Source organism: Salmo trutta, chromosome 19 (genome assembly GCF_901001165.1).
Source record: "Salmo trutta chromosome 19, fSalTru1.1, whole genome shotgun sequence".
NCBI lineage: Eukaryota > Metazoa > Chordata > Actinopteri > Salmoniformes > Salmonidae > Salmo > Salmo trutta.
The window spans coordinates 32,160,390-32,179,896 of record NC_042975.1 but is presented as its reverse complement, the minus strand read 5'-3'; the positions used below and the strand labels follow the sequence as shown (position 1 = coordinate 32,179,896).

Below are 19,507 nucleotides of genomic sequence, written 5' to 3'. Positions count from 1 at the left end.
TGAAGTGGTGGTTAATGAATGTAACCATATGTAATTAATGTTGTCATAACACTGTAAAATCACATCTGTGTCCTACCTATAAGTAAAGGGGCCATGTTTTTTGTTGTTGTTGTTTTGTTTTACAGTGGTTTCATGCAATGAGCCAACAGTGTCCTCTAGTGTATGGATCATTACAGTACTTCTAAGATTGGATCACAAATTCAACATAAGTACTTATTGTATTTCACCTCATAAATAGACTGGGGAAATATTCTCTTCCACTGCTACAAATGATCCAATATTCAAATCGTTCCTTTTTATTTCTATGGTTTTTATTAACATATTTCACATTTCATCAGGTCAATATTCCAGGGCATGTTAGCTATTGACTTAAGAAGACTTCAGGATGTGCTGATAAAATAAATGCTATTTCCATAATTAAAAACGGTAGATTTTCTCAGTTATAGAAAAACATCTGTTTAAAATAAAATAAAGTGATTGTAGTATATATATTTTATAAATACAATTTTCTATACAAATCTGATCTTAACTAGACTGTTACAAATCTGGTAAATGGTGCCTTGTATACGGTATGTACGTATTTAAATGTTTCGATGTTGAAATAATTGAAGAGACGTTGATGTTATTCAAATGAATAATGAGTTGTGGACTTTGATACACTTTTCTAATAATATATCTTTATTTCAATTAAACTATCTATATTGACTCGTTCATTACACTGACTACTACACAACAGGCATTGCAGCTTGAATCCCAACTTTAATATCTCTTTAAGTTCCCTAAAAATAGCCTAAAAGCGTTCCAGTGCTAAGCATCAAAAACATGATAGGTAAAGTTCTCTTGCTTGGGTTTGAGGCTGAAGCTGTAGGTTCCAATTCGCTTCCTGTAGCAGAAGAACAAGAACGAGAGACTCCCGACGAAGAGGAGGAACAGTCCTATTCCCAGTAAGATGTAGTCCACCAGACGAAGAGTAACAGAGCTCTCTTTGACGGACACTGCCAGAAAACATGTCAGAATACATTAACTCCCCAATATGTACATCTGATCATCATCATATACTGTATATCATGGGCTATAAGTAGGACATTCTGGATATTTGGGATGTTATCAGTAGCCTAGTCATCATGCTGTCACAGTATAGCTTATTTTGATGCAGTCACACTTTGAAGAGCATTTACCTTGGTGTGATCGAAGGAATGGTCCACAGGTTGCTTTTCCCGTTCCCATTAGATTAGAAAATCTTTCTGTCCGCTCAATACAATCCTAACAAAAATTAAATATATGGAAAGAGAATAGCATTGAACTAGTTAAACTTCTTCTCCTAGTAGAGAAGTTTTCAAAAGCCTCTAGGGTAGCCATACCAAAATGGTTGAACACAGTGGCTGAAATTAAACTGGAAATACCCGGAGCTGGACTCCTGCACCTATTAAGGGTGGCAGGTAGCCTAGTGGTTAGAGCGTTGGACTAGTAACCGAAAGGTTGCAAGATCAAATCCCTGAGATCAAGATCGAATCCCCGAGATCGAATCCCCAACCAAAAGGTTGCAAGATCGAATCCCCGAGATCAAGATCGAATCCCCGAGATCGAATCCCCACCCGAAAGGTTGCAAGATCGAATCCCCGAGCTGACAAGGTAAACATTTGTCATTCTGCCCCTGAAGAAGGCAGTTAACCCACTCTTCCCAGGCCGTCATTGAAAATAAGAATTTGTTCTTAACTGACTTGCCTCGTTAAATAAAGGTTAAAAAAAAAAATTGTTAAAGGGAGAGTCATGCAGAGCTGAGCTCCAGCACCTTGGGTTAAAGGGAGAGTCATGCAGAGCTGAGCTCCGGCACCATACGGGTTCAAAAAAGAGTAGGATAAAGTATTAATCCTAGCCCAAACCCCTAACCCTAGAATAGTAATACATTGTACTCACAGCAGCAAGCCTAACTCTAACCCTAATTTTGGCATAACACTTATATTCAACCCGCCAGGACTTCCCCAATTCCCAATTTAACCCCTGGTTGAACAGTAAATCTAGACATCAATGTACATACTGTATACTTGAGTAGTACAGTATGAATAAAGATGGACAGATACTCACAGGCTGGCAGGTGGCTGAGCCAGTCTCAACACAGATATGAATCTGGCAGTGCAAGTAGATGACATTGAGGTTGACGTAGGAGAAGATGCGAAGGGACAGGCGAGACTTGCTGGAGTTGCCGTTCTCCAAGACTGTGGTGTACGTGTTGGGGAGGGGACAGCTGATGAGAAAAGAGACAGAGAGAGATAGATGACTGGCAGAAAGCTTAGAAAGTACCTAAACACATCTGTATCTTCAGGAACATTTCCCTTCTATTCTGTTCTACTCCATGCCACTTAATGAAAACCTAGCATCTAAACTAACTATGATAGGGCAACATAAAAATAAATTGTAGAACAGACCTGTTTTCCAGGAACAAGTAAATTGTTGGTTCCAAGGGGTTGCTGCTCTGGGTGGCCCAGCACTTGTTGATGACCACTTTGATCTGGTCAACTGTGGAGTTGACACTGACCTCGACCACAACGTCCTCCTCGGGAGACAGGCTGTAGTTCTGAGGGAGAGGGGACATTCCATTCAGGAGCTGAACCGTCACATGGAAAGTCCCTGAGCCCATGACGGCATCTTTGATCATGTCATACCTGTCAACAAAATATGTCATGAATAAGATATTTTGTAACAGCATGCTGAATATGTCATAGTTCATAGATACTGCATTACTATAGACTGTATGTTAATCAGAGAGACATTTCAAGCCTTTATTGAGTAGACTTATGTGTAATCAGTTTCAGTCTAGCTGAGCAGTGATATGTGGGTGTAAAATGGTGGTGACCATAGTGACGGTAGATAAAGTAACCATGGCGCCTGGCACAGCGTACCCTGTGGGGCCATAACCCGCAGAGATGAGGATGCTCCTCCCAAATGTACACATGATGGGGACCTCCAGCCGTACTGTAGGAACTCTCGTTTTGCTGTCGGGCAGGCTCTGGAGATCCATGGAATTGAACAGAGTCGTCTGAGCAGTGTAATGAGTGCTATTCTGAAATACAAAAGTTGACAGGGGAATGGGAAAGTTATTTTACTTTCTAACAGACCATGAGGACAGTTCAATCTAGTTTGGTCATCAAACATCTGCACCTACAAGAGACCATATTCACAGGCTGCATGTTGCTATGCATATTTTTGCTGTTGTTGCATGTTTTGACTAAATAAGGACATTTAAACCTGTAAAATCCAGGTCTGTTATGTACGGTACATTATAGAATAGCCTTTTATTTCCCCAAAACACACCAGAGACTATGCTCGTTGTGACACAAAGGGGCAATAGTTAGCATCATCTAGCCACTGGCTCACAAATGTACTGACTCACATATAAGAGCTGTGTGTTACACTGGTCCCAAGCCACCGTCAGCTGGACATGGCTGCTGTTCGCTTCGTTCACGCCACACTCCTGTCTCCCCAGGTAGAGGGAAGAGTCCCCAATGTGCCTCGCCTCCAGGAAGTCCCTCGCAACTGTCACGATGATATAGCTGGCCCTGCACTCCACAGAGATGCCCCTCGTATAAGAAACCAGAATAGCCAAAGATGTTGGAGTCTTAGGCTGCAGACTCGTTGTGATGAGACCGCTGGTCACAGTGGTGGTCATTGCTGTAGGAACGTCAGTGGTGGTTGTGGTTGGAACTGGGGTCATGGTTGTGATTAGGATTGGAGTAGCGGTTGAAACAGTGTTGTTGATTCTAACGGCATTGTTGGTTGTAACTGGTGTGTTGATTGTAGTTATAGTTTTATTGTTGGATGTGATTGAGGTTGTCTTGTAGGTTGTAGTGGTTGAAACTGTATTGTTGGTTGTAACCAGAGTGTTGGTTGTGGTTGTGGTTGTGATTGTAGCTGGAGCTGTGGTCGTCTGGACAGGTGTCGTGATGGGCATTGTAGGTATGGTTGTGGTCAAAGGTGCTGCAAGGCAAAAATATGAAAATTACAGGTTGAACTGTAGTGAACTGATTAGGCAATGAAGCCTGCAGTACTCTAGTATCTCCAAATACCTATGAATTAAGACTATTAAACTAAAGTGAAAGAAAGGATTCTCTATTGTCTACCTGAACAGCCCCGTCCTGGCCTGGAGGGGTTGGAGTCAGTGAATCCGTCCAGACAGAGACAGCTGTAGGAGCCCCAGGTGTTAGTGCACTGGGCCCATGGGGAGCAGTCCATGTCCCCTGTACTGCACTCATCATCATCTGTTAGAGACAAAAACAAAAATAGAACTGGCATTGAAAATCAGGTTAACAGTTGATGCAGATTGGTATCCCAAAATGTGCCCTCCATCTAATACTCACAGAGAGTTACCTTCTTTCATATTTAACCTACAGTATATTTCATCAGGAAGTCCCATTGATATAAATAATAGTTTTCAAGAAGGCCAATTTAAGACCTGGCACATTATCTTGTGCACATTCCTTTTATCAAAATCAAAGTATTCTTACAAATGTAAAAGGTTAAGACAGTGTTACCATCTATACGGGTGTTGTTGCTGTCAACAGTGTATATGGAGCTGTTCTGTAGGGCCTGCATCAGAGCAGAGGACACCTGCAGGATGTCCTGGGACTGACTGGGTGTGAAGATGATGATGAAGTTCACTACTACACTGCCAGGAGTCAGGCCTGTGATCTGAACCCTCACATCTCCTGAGTTCACCAGGGCCAGGATATAAGGAGGGAGAGACTGGAGGATCTATGAGACAGTTAGTGGAGACAGGGTGTTTGTGTCAGTGTTGTTTGATAGAAACTACAACATTACAACATGTAGGAACTACAAAACATGTGTAGGTGTCTTTATTACATCATTCATGTATTCCATGTTTCTACTATTAGTGAGGACAATGACATCATTCAAACATTCAAAAACCATTTATCAAACATCCGTTGTGCGATAGCCTTGTACCTCTTTCTCAATACTACGACTGAGATTCTGATACTCCTGGCTAGTGGGGTACAGCAAGGCATCAGTGAACTGCACGTTGGTCAGGCGAACTGTTGCTCGAAGTGTCTGTGCAGCTGTGGATGGGATACACTCATCCAGTCAATGCACTGCAGTAACTAGAAAAGCAATGGTGTAAAGTACTTCAGTAAAAATACTTTAAAGTACTACTTAAGTCGTTTTTTGGGGTATCTGTACTTTACAATTAATATTTTTGACTACTTTTATTTTTACTTCACTACATTCCAAAAGAAAATGATGTACTTTTTACTCCATACATTTTCCCTGACACCCAAAAGTACCCATTACATTTTGAATGCTTAGCAGGACAGGAAAAGGGTCCAATTCACACACCTATCAAGAGAGCATCCCTGATCATCCCTACTGCCTACGATCTGGCGGACTGTCTGAGTGTTGGAGTGTGACGCTGGCTATCCGTAAATAAAAAAACAAGACAATGGTGCCGTCTGGTTTGCTTAATATAAGGAATTTGAAATCATTTATACTTTTACTTTTGATACTTAAGTATGTTTTAGCAATTACATGTACTTTTGATGCTTAAGTATATTTAAAACCAAATAACTTTAGACTCTTACTCAAGTAGTATTTTACTGGGCGACTTTCACTTTTACTTGAGTTATTTTCTATTAAGGTATCTTTACTTTTACTCAAGTATGACATTTGGGTAGTTTTTCCACCACTGTAGAAAAGTTTAATATCTGCTATAGGAGTCAACATTACGTGAAAGTGTTTTGCTGTGCCAGTGTGTAATGAATAAAGTACACAGCATCAGTTAGGAGAACACAACCCTCATAACAATTAAAGTTTGCGCACATTACAGTTAGTTGATCTGTCGAACATCCTGCACATGGTACTAACCAGTCTTAACCAGCAGCAGCAGGCTGGCCCAATGGCTCCCACAGGCACAAGGAGTGACAGTGACATTGTAGAGAACCCCAGGTTGCAGCCCTGTCACCTCCCAGACTGACAGCTTTGTCTCCCAGCGTCCCTTGACCTCTGACCCCTCCTTCAACACCACGAGGAAGCTGAGCCCGCTCTGGGATTGGCCAGTCCAGGACAGGCAGAAAGAGAAGCCAGTAACATTGGAGGCCTGCAAGTTGGTGGTGGGGGTTGGGTCTGGGGGAGAGGGTAGAAGGGAATCAGTAGTCAATCTCACCTTGAAATATTACAGCATCTGAGCTGCTTTGAAATTAGTTGTGATTTTGTTAAGTGTTCAATGTATTAAAACAATTCGATTAAAGTGGAGCACTTTGGATAATATTATCCAAACAGCCTCAAGGGCTCTGAGAAACAGCAGGGGAGTCATTGGGGGAAACTGATATTGGAGAAAAAAATGGTCACTGCTATACACTGTATAAAGAGAGTGTTATTGATTTACATACGGCATGTGGATGGTGGTAGTGAGGAAACACTCAGATACATGTCCTCCACAGTAGGTCCCATGCTGGTTTGGGGCATGGAGGTGGAGAGGGGTAGGGTAGGAGTGTTGGTGTTAGTGGTATGCTGCAGTGAGGTGGGACTACTCCAGGATGTGAGAGCTGTACTGGTCTCAGACCTGTTGGAGCTGGTTATAGCTAGGTCATGTGTGGTAACAGGTATATGGGTGGAGCTCAGCATCATGCCCCTGTCTGTGGTTGTAGCTACGGCTGTTGGGTTATCAATAAAGCTGGAGTCCCAGGACTGATAGCTGGTGCTGTTGGGTGGCAACTCTGTTGCATTGGCCCACCAAAACGTATGAGTGGCATTACTGGGCAGGGCTGAGGTCACAAGGTAAGCAGCTGAAAGCAGAACAAATAGGTTGAGAGTGTGAGTTAAACATTTTCATTTTGACATTCATTTAATATAACCCAGAGTTAGTATACACCACTCCCTGTTCTTACCTTGGCAGTCTACCCCTGTGTTGTTGGGGTTCAGATCAGTGAATCCAGGATGGCAGGTGCAGCTGTAGGAGCCCTCTGTGTTGGCACAGTCTGCTTGACGTGAGCAGCTGCTGAGAGCAGCATAGGTACACTCATCTATATCTGAAAGGACAGCAGCATAATGTGTGTTATAAACTCAGCAAAAAAAGAAACGTCCTCTCACTGTCAACTGCGTTTATTTTCAGCAAACTTAACATGTGTAAATATTTGTATGAACATAAGATTCAACAACTGAGACATAAACTGAACAAGTTCCACAGACATGTAACTAACAGAAATTGAATAATGTGTCCCTGAACAAAGTAACAATCAGTATCTGGTGTGGCCACCAGCTGCATTAAGTACTGCAGTGAATCTCCTCATCATGGACTGCACCAGATTTGCCAGTTCTTGCTGTGAGATGTTACCCTACTCTTCCACCAAGGCACCTGCAAGTTCCTGGACATTTCTGGGGGGAATGGCCCTAGCCCCTAACCCTCCGATCCAACAGGTCCCAGACGTGCTCAATGGGATTGAGATCCGGGCTCTTCGCAGGCCACTGACATTCCTGTCTTGCAGGAAATCACGCACAAAATGAGCAGTATGGCTGGGGGCATTGTCATGCTGGAGGGTCATGTCAGGATGAGCCTGCAGGAAGGGTACCACATGAGGGAGGAGGATGTCTTCCCTGTAACGCACAGCGTTGAGATTGCCTGCAATGACAACAAGCTTATTCCGATGATGCTGTGACACACCGCCCCAGACCAATCGATCCCGCTCCAGAGTACAGGCATCGGTGTAATGCTCATTCCTTCGACGATAAACGCGAATCCGACTATCACCCCTGGTGAGACAAAACCGCGAGTCTTCAGTGAAGAGCACTTTTTGCCAGTCCTGGCTGGTCCAGCGATGGTGGGTTTGTGCCCATAGGCAACGTTGTTGCCGGTGATGTCTGGTGAGGACCTGCCTACAAGCCCTCAGTCCAGTCTCTCTCAGCCTATTGCGGACAGTCTGAGCACTGATGGAGGGATTGTGCGTTCCTGGTGTAACTCTGGCAGTTGTTGTTGCCATCCTGACCTGTCCCGCAGGTGTGATGTTCGGATGTACCGATCCTGTGCAGGTGTTGTTACATGTGGTCTGCCACTGCGAGGATGATCAGCTGTCCATCCTGTCTCCCTGTAGCACTGTCTTACAGTACGGACATTGCAATTTATTGCCCTGACCACATCTGCAGTGCTCATGCCTCCTTGCAGCATGCCTAAGGCACATTCATGCAGATGAGCAGGGACCCTGGGCATCTTTCTTTTGGCGTTTTTCAGAGTCAGTAGAAAGGCCTCTTTAGTGTTCTAAGTTTTCATAACTGTGACCTTAATTGCCTACCGTCTGTAAGCTGTCAGTGTCTTAATGACCGTTCCACAGGTGCATGTTCATTAATTGTTTATGGTTCATTGAACTAGCATGGGAAACAGTGTTTAAACCCTTTACTATGAAGATTGTTAAGTTCTTCGGATTTTTACGAATTATCTTTGAAAGACAGGGTCCTGAAAAAGGGACGTTTTTTTTTTGCTGAGTTTATGTAGACACTGTGTATGTCTACAGGATATATAATATATTCCCTTGAATGAATGTGTGTGCGTGCATGCATGATTGTGCGGGTGCGTGTTCATGTGTGTGTTCATGTGTGTGAGTATGCGTGCTTGTGTGCACATCTGTGTGTGTTTTTGTGAGTGTATGATTGTGTGTTTGCACTGGTGCGGTGTGTGTTTTTCTGAGTGTGTGTCAATGACAACAACAACAAAAAATTCCAGAGGAAACATGTCACAGATGAGTGTGAAGGGGAAATGGAAGCAGAGTGGGACACCGTGGTGTTACTGAGTCAGCACAGTGTTCTCAGTAACACGAGTATAACTCCAACACAGACTACATAATCATAGCCACCAGAAAACCCAACAAAGTCGACAGACAGATGTTACCAGAAATACTGTATATGGTGCTCACTTACCTTATCTGGAGATATTTATGGCCCTGGATGTTACACACTACAAAAGCCTGTGTATTTACACCCCACAGTGCAGTACTGTATCCTCTTACCTTCAACTGACACAGAGGTGACTTCTTCAATGTGTTTGAGAAGAAGGTGCAGCTTTGTGGTCGTGTTGGACAAGGACAGAGTTTCAGGGGAACCAATCAGCATAGATGAAGCGGTTCTAAATGGTCCTACAGGCCAGGAGCTGATGTAGTATACAGAGACGTCAGAGGAGTCCAGGGCTCCGGTCACCTATAAGCCAATACAGAATGGTCAAGGCCTATACTGGGCACACACACTGAGAAATGTAGGGGCAATATAATGGACCGTCATTGAGAAGAACATAGGGAGAGATACAGTAGCCTACCACAGAGTGCAAAAGCCTTGTGTGGTTCATGATTCCCCCGTCCATGGATATCAGCTGCTGGTAATCTGTCTTCACAGTCACAGTGACGTTGAACCAACAGCCTCTATTGCCTGAGTGAAATAATAACGAATAACGGTTTGCAATATGATTTTATGTGCCGTGATGTTTACACAATTGCAGTTATTAAACAATTTAAACATATATCTTGAATCACTTCAACAATAAAGTTGATCTGGGATCTGTACTCACCTGTATGTTGAGGGTTGGTGCAAAAAGAGAGGCCCTCTCTCTGGCAGCACTTTTGCCACCCTGGGCAGTCTGAGTCCCATTCACACCCTGTATTCCTGGGTGCGTTCACTACACCCTTGGGGCAGGAGCCTGGTTTGGCAGTGAACTCTCCACTTCTGTTCATAGCTTAATCAATGAGAGAGACAGAAATAGAGAGAGTATCATTTCAGATGTTTACAAAGAGCACTGTAAATAGCAAACTACGAACTGTATTCTTGGTCGACAGCCCCATCTATTGATCTTTGTTAGATACTTCATAAAAAGGGGTCTCCGTGACTACAGGTCCTGATTGTTGTAGGGCAGGGTGCTGATGTAAATTGTGAAAATTAGAAAACTGTTAAATATGTTCTTTACACATAGATACTTCTGTGTGCTCCTAAATATACTTTCTTTTCATGATGAACAAGTCCTAAAATATAAGCTGGACCACTCACGTAAAGCACAGTAGCTGCCCACTTGTTCATAGCCGTCACAGCACCTCATAACCTCCTCGGTGACATTCATGTACTCAGTCCAATAGGCTGTTTTGTAAAGAGTGACCATACACGTCTTCCAGGGTAGCCATCCTCCACACAACCTCCGGTCGCTGTAGGAGGTCTTATAGGACCACACTTTACTCACCACCGTGCTCTCATGTCCAGTACACAGGTGGTAGCTGGACATAGACAGGTCATATCCTGAAATAAAGAAATACTTATGTTATATAGTATCTAAAGGAGACAATGCTGTTCTTTATGTTTGCAGAATGTAAGACAAATGGGAAGGGAATTCCAAACAACTGCTACAAATACATAATATTGGAAAATAAGTATTTGCAGATCAATGTTGCATAAATAACAGGATATATACACACGAACACATAACAAAAGGTTTTAATTTCCACAACAGCCAGCATTCATATAGGGCCAAGGAGTGCCCACACTATAAACGCACGTACAGTATGCAACATTTTATGATTTGCACCTGGTTTTAGAAACAGAATCAAAACTGATTAGCAGATATAAGCTACCTGTCTCCACCTGTACAAAGAAAACATTAACAAAGATATCATGGAACATGGCAATAAACAGTAAAGCATACACATTTTCATATTATTGATTGTGTCATAACTTATTGTCCTACCTTTAAACAAAGTGCTGTGTCCCCTACAGAGGTCAAGAAGAGCCACGGCCAGACTGAGAGAGAACATCCAACTCATCTTGAATAAATGAAATACGCCACGTATTCAAGGACCATGCTGCACTACCATTTTCAGAGCTGAGCTTTTGGTAACGGTTCTGAGTTTCTTTTCCCTCGTCGTCCACACACCCTGATATCCTCCACCCTTGCTCCCACAGTCCCCAGTGTAACATACTGCATGGCAATATCTAGATGGAGAGTGCATACAGCTATATGGAGACGGTGTATCCATTCACATTTGGTTGAAGTGACATTTCTGGAATCAAATTGATTCCTTTCTTTGTTCCTATGTTCCTGTATGTTTCCTGTATTTAAAAGTACTGTGCATCCCTAACTATTGAGTGTGTGCTTATCATCCAAACCAGTTATGCGTGGCCGGGACAAACATAAGGCTTTGCAAATACACTACATGAACAAAAGTATGTGGACATCTGCTCGTCGAACATCTCATTCCAAAATCATGGGCATTAACAGGAAGTTGGTCCCCCCTTTGCTGCTATAACAGCCTTCACTCTTCTGGGAAGGCTTTCCACTAGTTGGAACATTGCTGTGGGGACATGCTTCCATTCACGCACAAGAGCATTAGTGAGGTCGGGCACTGATGTTGGGCGATTAGGCCTGGCTCGAAGTCGGCGTTCCAATTCATCCAAAAGGTGTCCGATGGGGTTGAGGTCAGGGCTCTTTGCAGGCCAGTCAAGTTCTTCCACACTGATCTCGACAAACCATTTCTGTATGGACCTCGCTTTGTGCACAGAGGCATTGTCATGCTGAAACAGGAAAGGGTCTTCCCCAAACTGTTGTCACAAAGTTGGAAGCACAGAATCAAGATTTCCCTTTACTGGAACTAAGGGGCCTAGCCAGAACCATGAAAAACAGCCGCAGACCATTATTCCTCCTCCACCAAACTTTACAGTTGGCACTACGCGTTCGGGCAGGTAGTGTTCTCTTGGCATCCGCCAACCCCAAATTCGTCAATCGGACTGCCAGATGGTGAAGCGTGATTCATTACTCCAGAGAACGTGTTTCCACTGCTCCATAGTCCAGTGGTGGCAAGCTTTACACCACTCCAGCCGACGCTTGGCATTGCACATTCTGATCTTAGGCTTGTGTGTGGCTGCTCGGCCACGGAAACCCATTTTATGAGGTTTGGAACTCGGAGAGAGAGTTGTAACCGAGGACAGACCGAGGACAGACAATGTTTACGCGCTACACGCTTCAGCACTTGGCGGTCCCGTTCTGTGAGCTTGTGTGGCCTACCAACTTTGCGGCTGAGCCGTTGTTGTTCCAAGACGTTTTCACTTCACAATAACAGCATACAGTTGACCGGGGCAGCTTTAGTAGGGCAGTAATTTGACGAACTGACTTGTTGGAAAGGTGGCATCCTACGACAGTGCCATGTTGAAAGTCACTGAGCTCTTCTTTACTGCCAATGTTTGTCTATGGAGATTGCATGGCTGTGTGAATCCACTAATTTGAAGGGTTGTCCACATACTTTTGTATATATAGTATATGTTATGACCTGCCATGGCAAACAACATGTTTGTGATGCTAGAGGGGAAGAGATGGTGGCTATGAAAAGAGAGCAGCAGTGACTGTCCCAGGTGACTTGGTTTCCACTCAAGTAACCATGGAAGTGTTTGCTCTCATCCTCTCACTCATCTCCTCACCCACTGCCTCCGGCAGGCAGGCAGGCTGGAGAATCAGGAGAGGTGATGTAAAAATGCAGTCACTAAAATACTGTGCTACCTAGTGTTTCACTAGTCTTGCCTAGGGCAACAGACTCAAATTAAATCAAAGTTTATTTGTCACGTGTGCCAAATACAACAGGTGTAGACCTTACAGTGAAGTGGTTACTTACAGGCTCTAACCAATCGTGCAAAAAAGGTATTAGGTGAACAATAGGTAGGTAAAGAAATAAAACAACAGTAAAAAGACAGGCTATATACAGTAGTGAGGCTATAACAGTAGCGAGGCTACATACAGACAGTTAGTCAGGCTGATTGAGGTAGTATGTACATGTAGATATGGTTAAAGTGACTATGCATATATGATGAACAGAGAGTAGCAGTAGCGTAAAAGAGGGGTTGGCGGGTGGGACACAATGCAGATAGCCCGGTTAGCCAATGTGCGGGAGCACTGGTTGGTCAGCCCAATTGAGGTAGTATGTATATATGAATGTATAGTTAAAGTGACTATGCATATATGATAAACAGAGAGTAACAGCAGCTATTCATGAAATATTAATATTTTCTGCTGGTTATAATGCTAATTTGATAACTAAGCTCTCTAGGAAAAGTAGTTCCTTTAGAAATTGTCACTTTTCACTCAAAGACTGTAATAAAAAATACATGCTCCATCCTTCCATAAAAAAGATGTCTATAACCTCTGGAATTTTAAAGGTTCACTCATCACAACACATTCATTACCATCCTTCCATACAAGGCTTATACATCTTGTAATTCTAATGTAGTGTGAAAATGAACTATTAAACATATTAAGCAATTAAACCTAGCCTCAGTAATTTGACTGAATCAATTATGATAGTCTGAGGCACATCACTGCATGAAAGGCACATTTACAGGCCGTACACTCCAGTGCACAAGTCCGAAAGGGTATAGCTTCTGGACATTTTTGTGTGCACTTGTCCAGCAGTGTTTGGCCCGGCACACATCCCATAAATCTCAAATAACGGACCACTTTTGTGCGCAGACATGCACGGACGTGTATACAGTATGTCCGGAAATAGTTCAGTAAAATCCCCAGAAACTACCACACATGTCCACCCACATACCCGGACACATCTTGAAATTCCAGTGCACGCCTTTGACGTCAGTTGCAATACATCTCCTTACACGTCCGTCCACGTCTCTCCCATGAATGTCAGTAAATGGTCGTGCACTTGCTCAAGGTTGCACATATTTATTCGCCCCACTGAATGCTAATGCTAGTCATTGCTAGCTTGCCTTAGTGGCTGTCAAGGGTATAATAAAAACACAATGAATTATTAAATGAATGACTTACAGTGAATTATTAATTAATTAATAAATGACTTAATTATTTGTATAATAATAAATATCACAAATCAACCTTTTCCGAAACAAATATTCAAGCATCACTATCAAGGTTTTTCCAGCACCTCACGACATTGTTATACTAAAACAAGTCTTAGTTCCTTGAATAAAACTTATCAATACACTTGTTGAAGGACGACAAATAATTGCAGTAGAGCGGGAGAAAGTGGGTAATAGCATCTGCATTTAGGCTAAGCAGAGCCTGAAACTAAAGTAAAACCCATGGAGGCTAGCCCTGGGCCAAGCTGGATGACTCCTGCCAGTATTCAGTGCTCTTATTTTGAAAACACTTTCATTAATTATTGAATTTCAAATGTGGTGCTTACTTGCTTACATGGGAAAAAGAGGGGTGAGGGTATACCTCATATGAAGGAATACGAACGAGCCTATTCAAAATTCAAAGACTAACAAAAGTGTTTTCAAAAGGATCAAGCACAGTACTGACAGGAGTCATCCAGCTTGGCCCAGGGCGAGCCTCCATTGGGGGTGCTATAGTGTTGAGAGTTGACTGGTCCGTGGTATATACAGTGCATTTGGAAAGTATTCAGACCACTTGACTTTTTCCACATTTTGTTACGTTACAGCCTTATTCTAAAATGTATTTTAAAAATGTTTTATTTCCTAATCAATCTATACACAATACCCCATTAAAACTGAAATATCACATTTCCATAAGTATTCAGACCCTTTACTCTGTACTTTGTTGAAGCACCTTTGGCAGCGAATAAAGCCTTGAGTCTTCTTGGGAATGACGCTACAAGCTTGGCACACCAGTATTTGGGGAGTTTCTCCCATTCTTCTCTGCAGATCCTCTCAAGCTCTGTCATGTTGGATGGGGAGCGTCACTGCACAGCTATTTTTAGTCTCTCCAGAAGCGGTAGATTGGATTCAAGTCTGGGCTCTGGCTGGGCCATGAAAGGACATTCAGAGACTTGTCCAAAGCCACTCCTGTGTTGTCTTGGCTGTGTGGTTAGGGTGGTTGTCCTGTTGGAAGGTGAACCATTGCCCCAGTCTGAGGTCCTGAGCGCTCTGGAAAAGGTTTTCATCAAGGATCTCTCTGTACTTTGCTCTGTTCATCTTTCCCTTGATCCTGACTAATCTCCCAGTCCCTGCCGCTGAAACATTTCCCCACAGCATGATGCTGCCACCACCATGCTTCACCGTAGGGATGGTGCCGGGTTTCCTCCAGACATGACGCTTGGCATTCAAGCCAAAGAGTTCAATCTTGGTTTCATCAGACCAGAGAATCTTGTTTCTCATGGTCTGAGAGTCCTTTAGGTGGCTTTTAAGAAACTCCAAACGGGTTGTCATGTGCCTTTTACTAAGGAGTAGCTTCCGTCTGGCCACTCTACCATAAAGGCCTGATTGGTGGAATGCTGCAAAGATGTTTGTCCTTCTGGAAGGTTCTCCCATCTCCACAGATGAACTCTGGAGCTCTGTCAGAGTGACCATCGGGTTCTTGGTCACCTCCCTGACCAAGGCTCTTCTCCCCCAATTACTTACTTTCACCAGGCGGCCAGCTCTAGGAAGAGTCTTGGAGGTCACTGTGTTCTTGGGGACTTTCAATGCTGCAGAAAGTTTTTGGTACCCTTCCCCAGATCTGTGCCTCGCCAGAATTATGTCTCAGAGCTCTACGGACAATTCCTTCAACCTCATGGCTTGTGTTTTTCTCTCACATGGACTGTCAACTGTGGGACCTTATATAGACAGGTGTGTGCCTTTCCAAATCATGTCCAATCAATTGAATTTACCACAGATGGACTCCAATCAGGTTGTAGAAACATCAAGGATGATCAATGGAAGCAGGATGCACCTGACCTCAATTTCAAGTCTCATAGCAAAGGGTCTGAATACTTATAAAAGTAAGTTATTTTATTTGTAAGAAATTTGCTACATTTTCAAAAAAACGGTTTTCACTTTGTCATTATGGGGTATTGTGTGTAGACTGATGAGGAAAACATTTAATTTGATTTTAGAATAAGGCTGTTACGTCACAAAATGTGGAAAAGGGGAAGGGCTCTGAATACTTACCGAATGCACTGTAGGTTGCCTTAATGGAAACTCCCCAGACATGAGATCCATGTGCTGTGGCTCGTCAAGTAGCTCTTGTCCCTCTCCAAGCAGCTCTGTAGTTCTCCATTAAGGGCAGTGAGCACCTCACTCCGCAAGTAGGGGGGCTTGACGAACCACACTGGTTTTCTGTTTTGCAGGCCTCCTCATTGGCCTCCTCATTGTTCTCTCTCATTCTCTGCAAGCACTCTCGACCATGCATCTAGAACCAATAGAACACAGTAAACAAATGCATAAGTCTCAAGTCATTCATGTTCATATAATTCATATAAAATCTTAACTTCACCCCACTAACCCCAGATTCAGAGTTAGTGAAGGGGAATTCCAACCTTTGACATATCACCTACCTTCATTGTAGTTCCCCAAAACAGTTTTTGATATCTTGTGAAAGTACTGAGATTATTGGTATTATTGGACTATTGTGATAACAATAGTTGAATTTCATCCACTTGGTTGAAAGGGGCTCCACATGCCTTTGGCTACATGCACTCGATGTATCACCCACAAACACAGACCCAAAGGTCATTATAATCAAATGAGATATAAGTTTTGCATGTGATACAGTCAGTGCACAGAGCTACAGGCATGAGGACTAGAGTAGGAAACAGAATGTTAGCCAAAATGTGTACCAAGCTCATGATTACTGTTATTTTCAGTAAAACAGTCAATACAGTTCTGATCAAATCCAATCAAAATGTATTTGTCACATGTGCCGAATACAACAGTTGTAGACCTTACAGTGAAATGCTTACTTGCAAGCCCTTAACCAACGATGCAGTTAAGATAATACCTCAAAAAAGTAAGAGATAAGAATAACAAATAATTAAAGAGCAGCAGTAAATAACAATAGCGAGGCTATATACAGGGGGTACTGGTACAGAGTCAATGTTAGTCACCAGTTAGTCAAGTTAATTGAGGTAATATGTACATGTAGGTAGAGTTATTAAAGTGACTATGCATGGATAATAACAGAGTAGCAGCAGCTTAGAAGAGGAGGGGGGGAGGGTGGGCAATGCAAATAGTCTGGGTAGCCATTTGATTAGCTGTTCAGGAGTCTTATGTCTTGGGGGTAGAAGCTGTTTAGATGCCTCTTGGACCAAGACCTGGCACTCCGGTACCGCTTGCCATGCGGTAGCAGAGAGAACAGTCTATGACTAGGGTGACTGGAGTCTTTGACAATTTTTAGGGTCTTCCTCTGACACCGCAGAAACAATTACTGTTCCAACAAAGTACAGCAATCAGTGATTAACGGAACTACGAGGGCTAGAGCAGCCACTCTAGACCAGGTGGGTGGAATTCAATGTCTGTTTTATTCTACTTTTCTACACTCAAATATATAACTTGAAACATGTAATAGGGCCATATATGCACTATGTATTCCAAGGACCAGGAGTAATAAACCTAGTGTTACACAGAAACTACTTTTACAAAATTACTTCTTTGTATGGTTCTCCAAGATTGTGTCCCCTATGTTATCAGGTAAACCTGAGAGATACGCCTGCCTCACAGTCTTGTAATAGGTGGCACAAGAGCCTGCAATGGATATAAGCACAATAACCTGTAATGGATATAAGCGCAAGGTTAATTTGATGTTGTTTTGGTGGCCAGGTCACCGGTGTAGAGCATTGCTATCGTTTGTAAAAACAGCATTAAGCATACCATTGAAAGTATCAACCATTTTCAGTATTTGAATGAACAAAGAAAACATTAACATCTGGGGACGTGTTCGTGCTCTTTGACATCGCACAGACACATTGTGCTGGGAGGTAAATCTGTGTCAGAGAGAATGCAAACGTGTTACATTTGTGTAAATGTTACAACTCAATTCAACAATTTCTAGAATAATCTACTACACTAGCTAATTGCCTTTGCAAAAATGTATGTCTTACTAGCTGTGCATGTATGACACACCAGGGTTAAACCTCGTTAGTTAACTAGCTAGTTACCTAGCTACAATAGTACGCAAGTATAAACAATAGTACTCAAGTATAAACACCATGGGACCACGCAGCTGTCACACCACTCAGGAAGGAGACGCGTTCTGTCTCCTAGAGATGAACGTACTTTGGTGCGAAAAGTGCAAAACGATCCCAAAACAACAGCAAAGGACCTTGTGAAGATGCTGGAGGAAACAGGTACAAAAGTAACAATATCCACAGTAAAACGAGTCCTATATCAAAATAACCTGAAAGGCCGTTCAGCAAGGAAGAAGCCACTGGTCCAAAACCGCCATAAAAAAGCCAGACAATGGTTTGCAACTGCACATGGGGACAAAGATCGTACTTTTTGGAGAAATGTCCTCTGGCCTGATGAAACAAAAATATAACTGCTTGGCCATAATGACCATTGTTATGTTTGGAGGAAAAAGGGGGAAGCTTGCAAGCCGAAGAACACCACCACAACCGTTCAGCACGGGGGTGGCAGCATCATGTTGTGGGGGTGCTTTGCTGCAGGAGGGACTGGTGCACTTCACAAAATAGATGGCGTCATGAGGAACGACAATTATGTGGATATATTGAAGCAACATTTCAAGACATCAGGGACCCTCTGCACACATCGACAACAGCCACCCTTGAAGCATCGTTACCCATCGCTCCACAAAGGGGAACAACTACTTCAAGGTCTCAGAGCGAGTGACGTCACCGATTGAAACGCTATTAGCGCGCACCACCGCTAACTAGCTAGCCATTTCACATCGGTTACACTCACCCTCCTTTTGACCTCTTCCTTTTCCGCAGCAACCAGTGATCCGGGTCAACAGCATCAATCTAACAGTATAGCTTCCGTCCCTCTCCTCGCCCCTACCTGGGCTCGAACCAGGGACCCTCTGCACACATCGACAACAGCCACCCTGGAGCATCGTTACCCATCGCTCCACAAAAGCCACGGCCCTTGCAGAGCAAGGGGAACAACTACTTCAAGGTCTCAGAGCGAGAAACCATGCTTATATTTGTTACAAACCTGAAAACAGGATAAATAAGTAGACACAGAGATATGGCTTCTTTTCACTGGGCTTCTCTTGCAACACATGAGGTAGAGAGGCACGCGCCTGTGGCAGTTGAGAATTTACGTGACGTGGACCGTCTGGAAATTTCATGAAATGTACTAATGCATAATTGGGATTTTACTATCCCAGAAATTCCTGTATCACGTAAGTGTTCTGGGATGTGTGGATCTCTACAGGAGTCTGCACATTAGCATTGGGAAATTCCCACCCACAACCGTGCACCTCAAATTTCACAGGAATATAAAAGATCCAATTTCACCCAGAAACTCTGCTTTTCATACAGGCTGTGCTGGAGGGAGGTGAGGGAGGGAGGGTGCTCTCAGAGAAGAGGGGCGGCTCAACCTGAGTGACACAACAACCATTAACAGGTGTCATCACATCACCTAGTTCCACAGATTATGGGACTGGCCCTAACTGCAGAAGCACAATCATAGTGTCCCCCACTCAGGTGCAGCTTGTTCTATCCAGTTTATTTGCATACCTTAAAGTCTTCGCATATACACACAGATTGTACATACATGTCAAAATGAGGCAATAGCAGTGCCCCACCTTCCTTGGATTATCCGCTTGTGAGGTACCTTGTAC

The 19,507-nt window shown here is 43.3% G+C and overlaps 2 protein-coding genes across 2 annotated transcripts; both read right to left on the bottom strand.

Moving 5' to 3' along the window:
• Positions 1-289: 289 nt before the first annotated feature.
• LOC115153698 (uromodulin-like 1) lies at positions 290-6,790 on the bottom strand. Its single transcript, XM_029699300.1, has 11 exons — positions 6,399-6,790; positions 5,875-6,132; positions 4,960-5,072; positions 4,530-4,749; positions 4,119-4,256; positions 3,392-3,975; positions 2,901-3,061; positions 2,427-2,663; positions 2,086-2,245; positions 1,179-1,263; positions 290-995 (listed from the first exon to the last, which is right to left on the bottom strand). Exons 1-11 carry the CDS (start codon positions 6,634-6,636, stop codon positions 808-810), a joined length of 2,382 nt encoding a protein of 793 aa, XP_029555160.1. The 5' UTR covers positions 6,637-6,790; the 3' UTR covers positions 290-807.
• Positions 6,761-16,268, bottom strand: LOC115153736 (uromodulin-like 1). Its single transcript, XM_029699324.1, has 9 exons — positions 16,263-16,268; positions 16,007-16,117; positions 10,605-10,614; positions 10,030-10,272; positions 9,557-9,721; positions 9,308-9,417; positions 9,006-9,192; positions 6,881-7,037; positions 6,761-6,794 (listed from the first exon to the last, which is right to left on the bottom strand). Exons 1-9 carry the CDS (start codon positions 16,266-16,268, stop codon positions 6,761-6,763), a joined length of 1,023 nt encoding a protein of 340 aa, XP_029555184.1.
• Between the last annotated feature and the right edge of the window lie 3,239 nt (positions 16,269-19,507).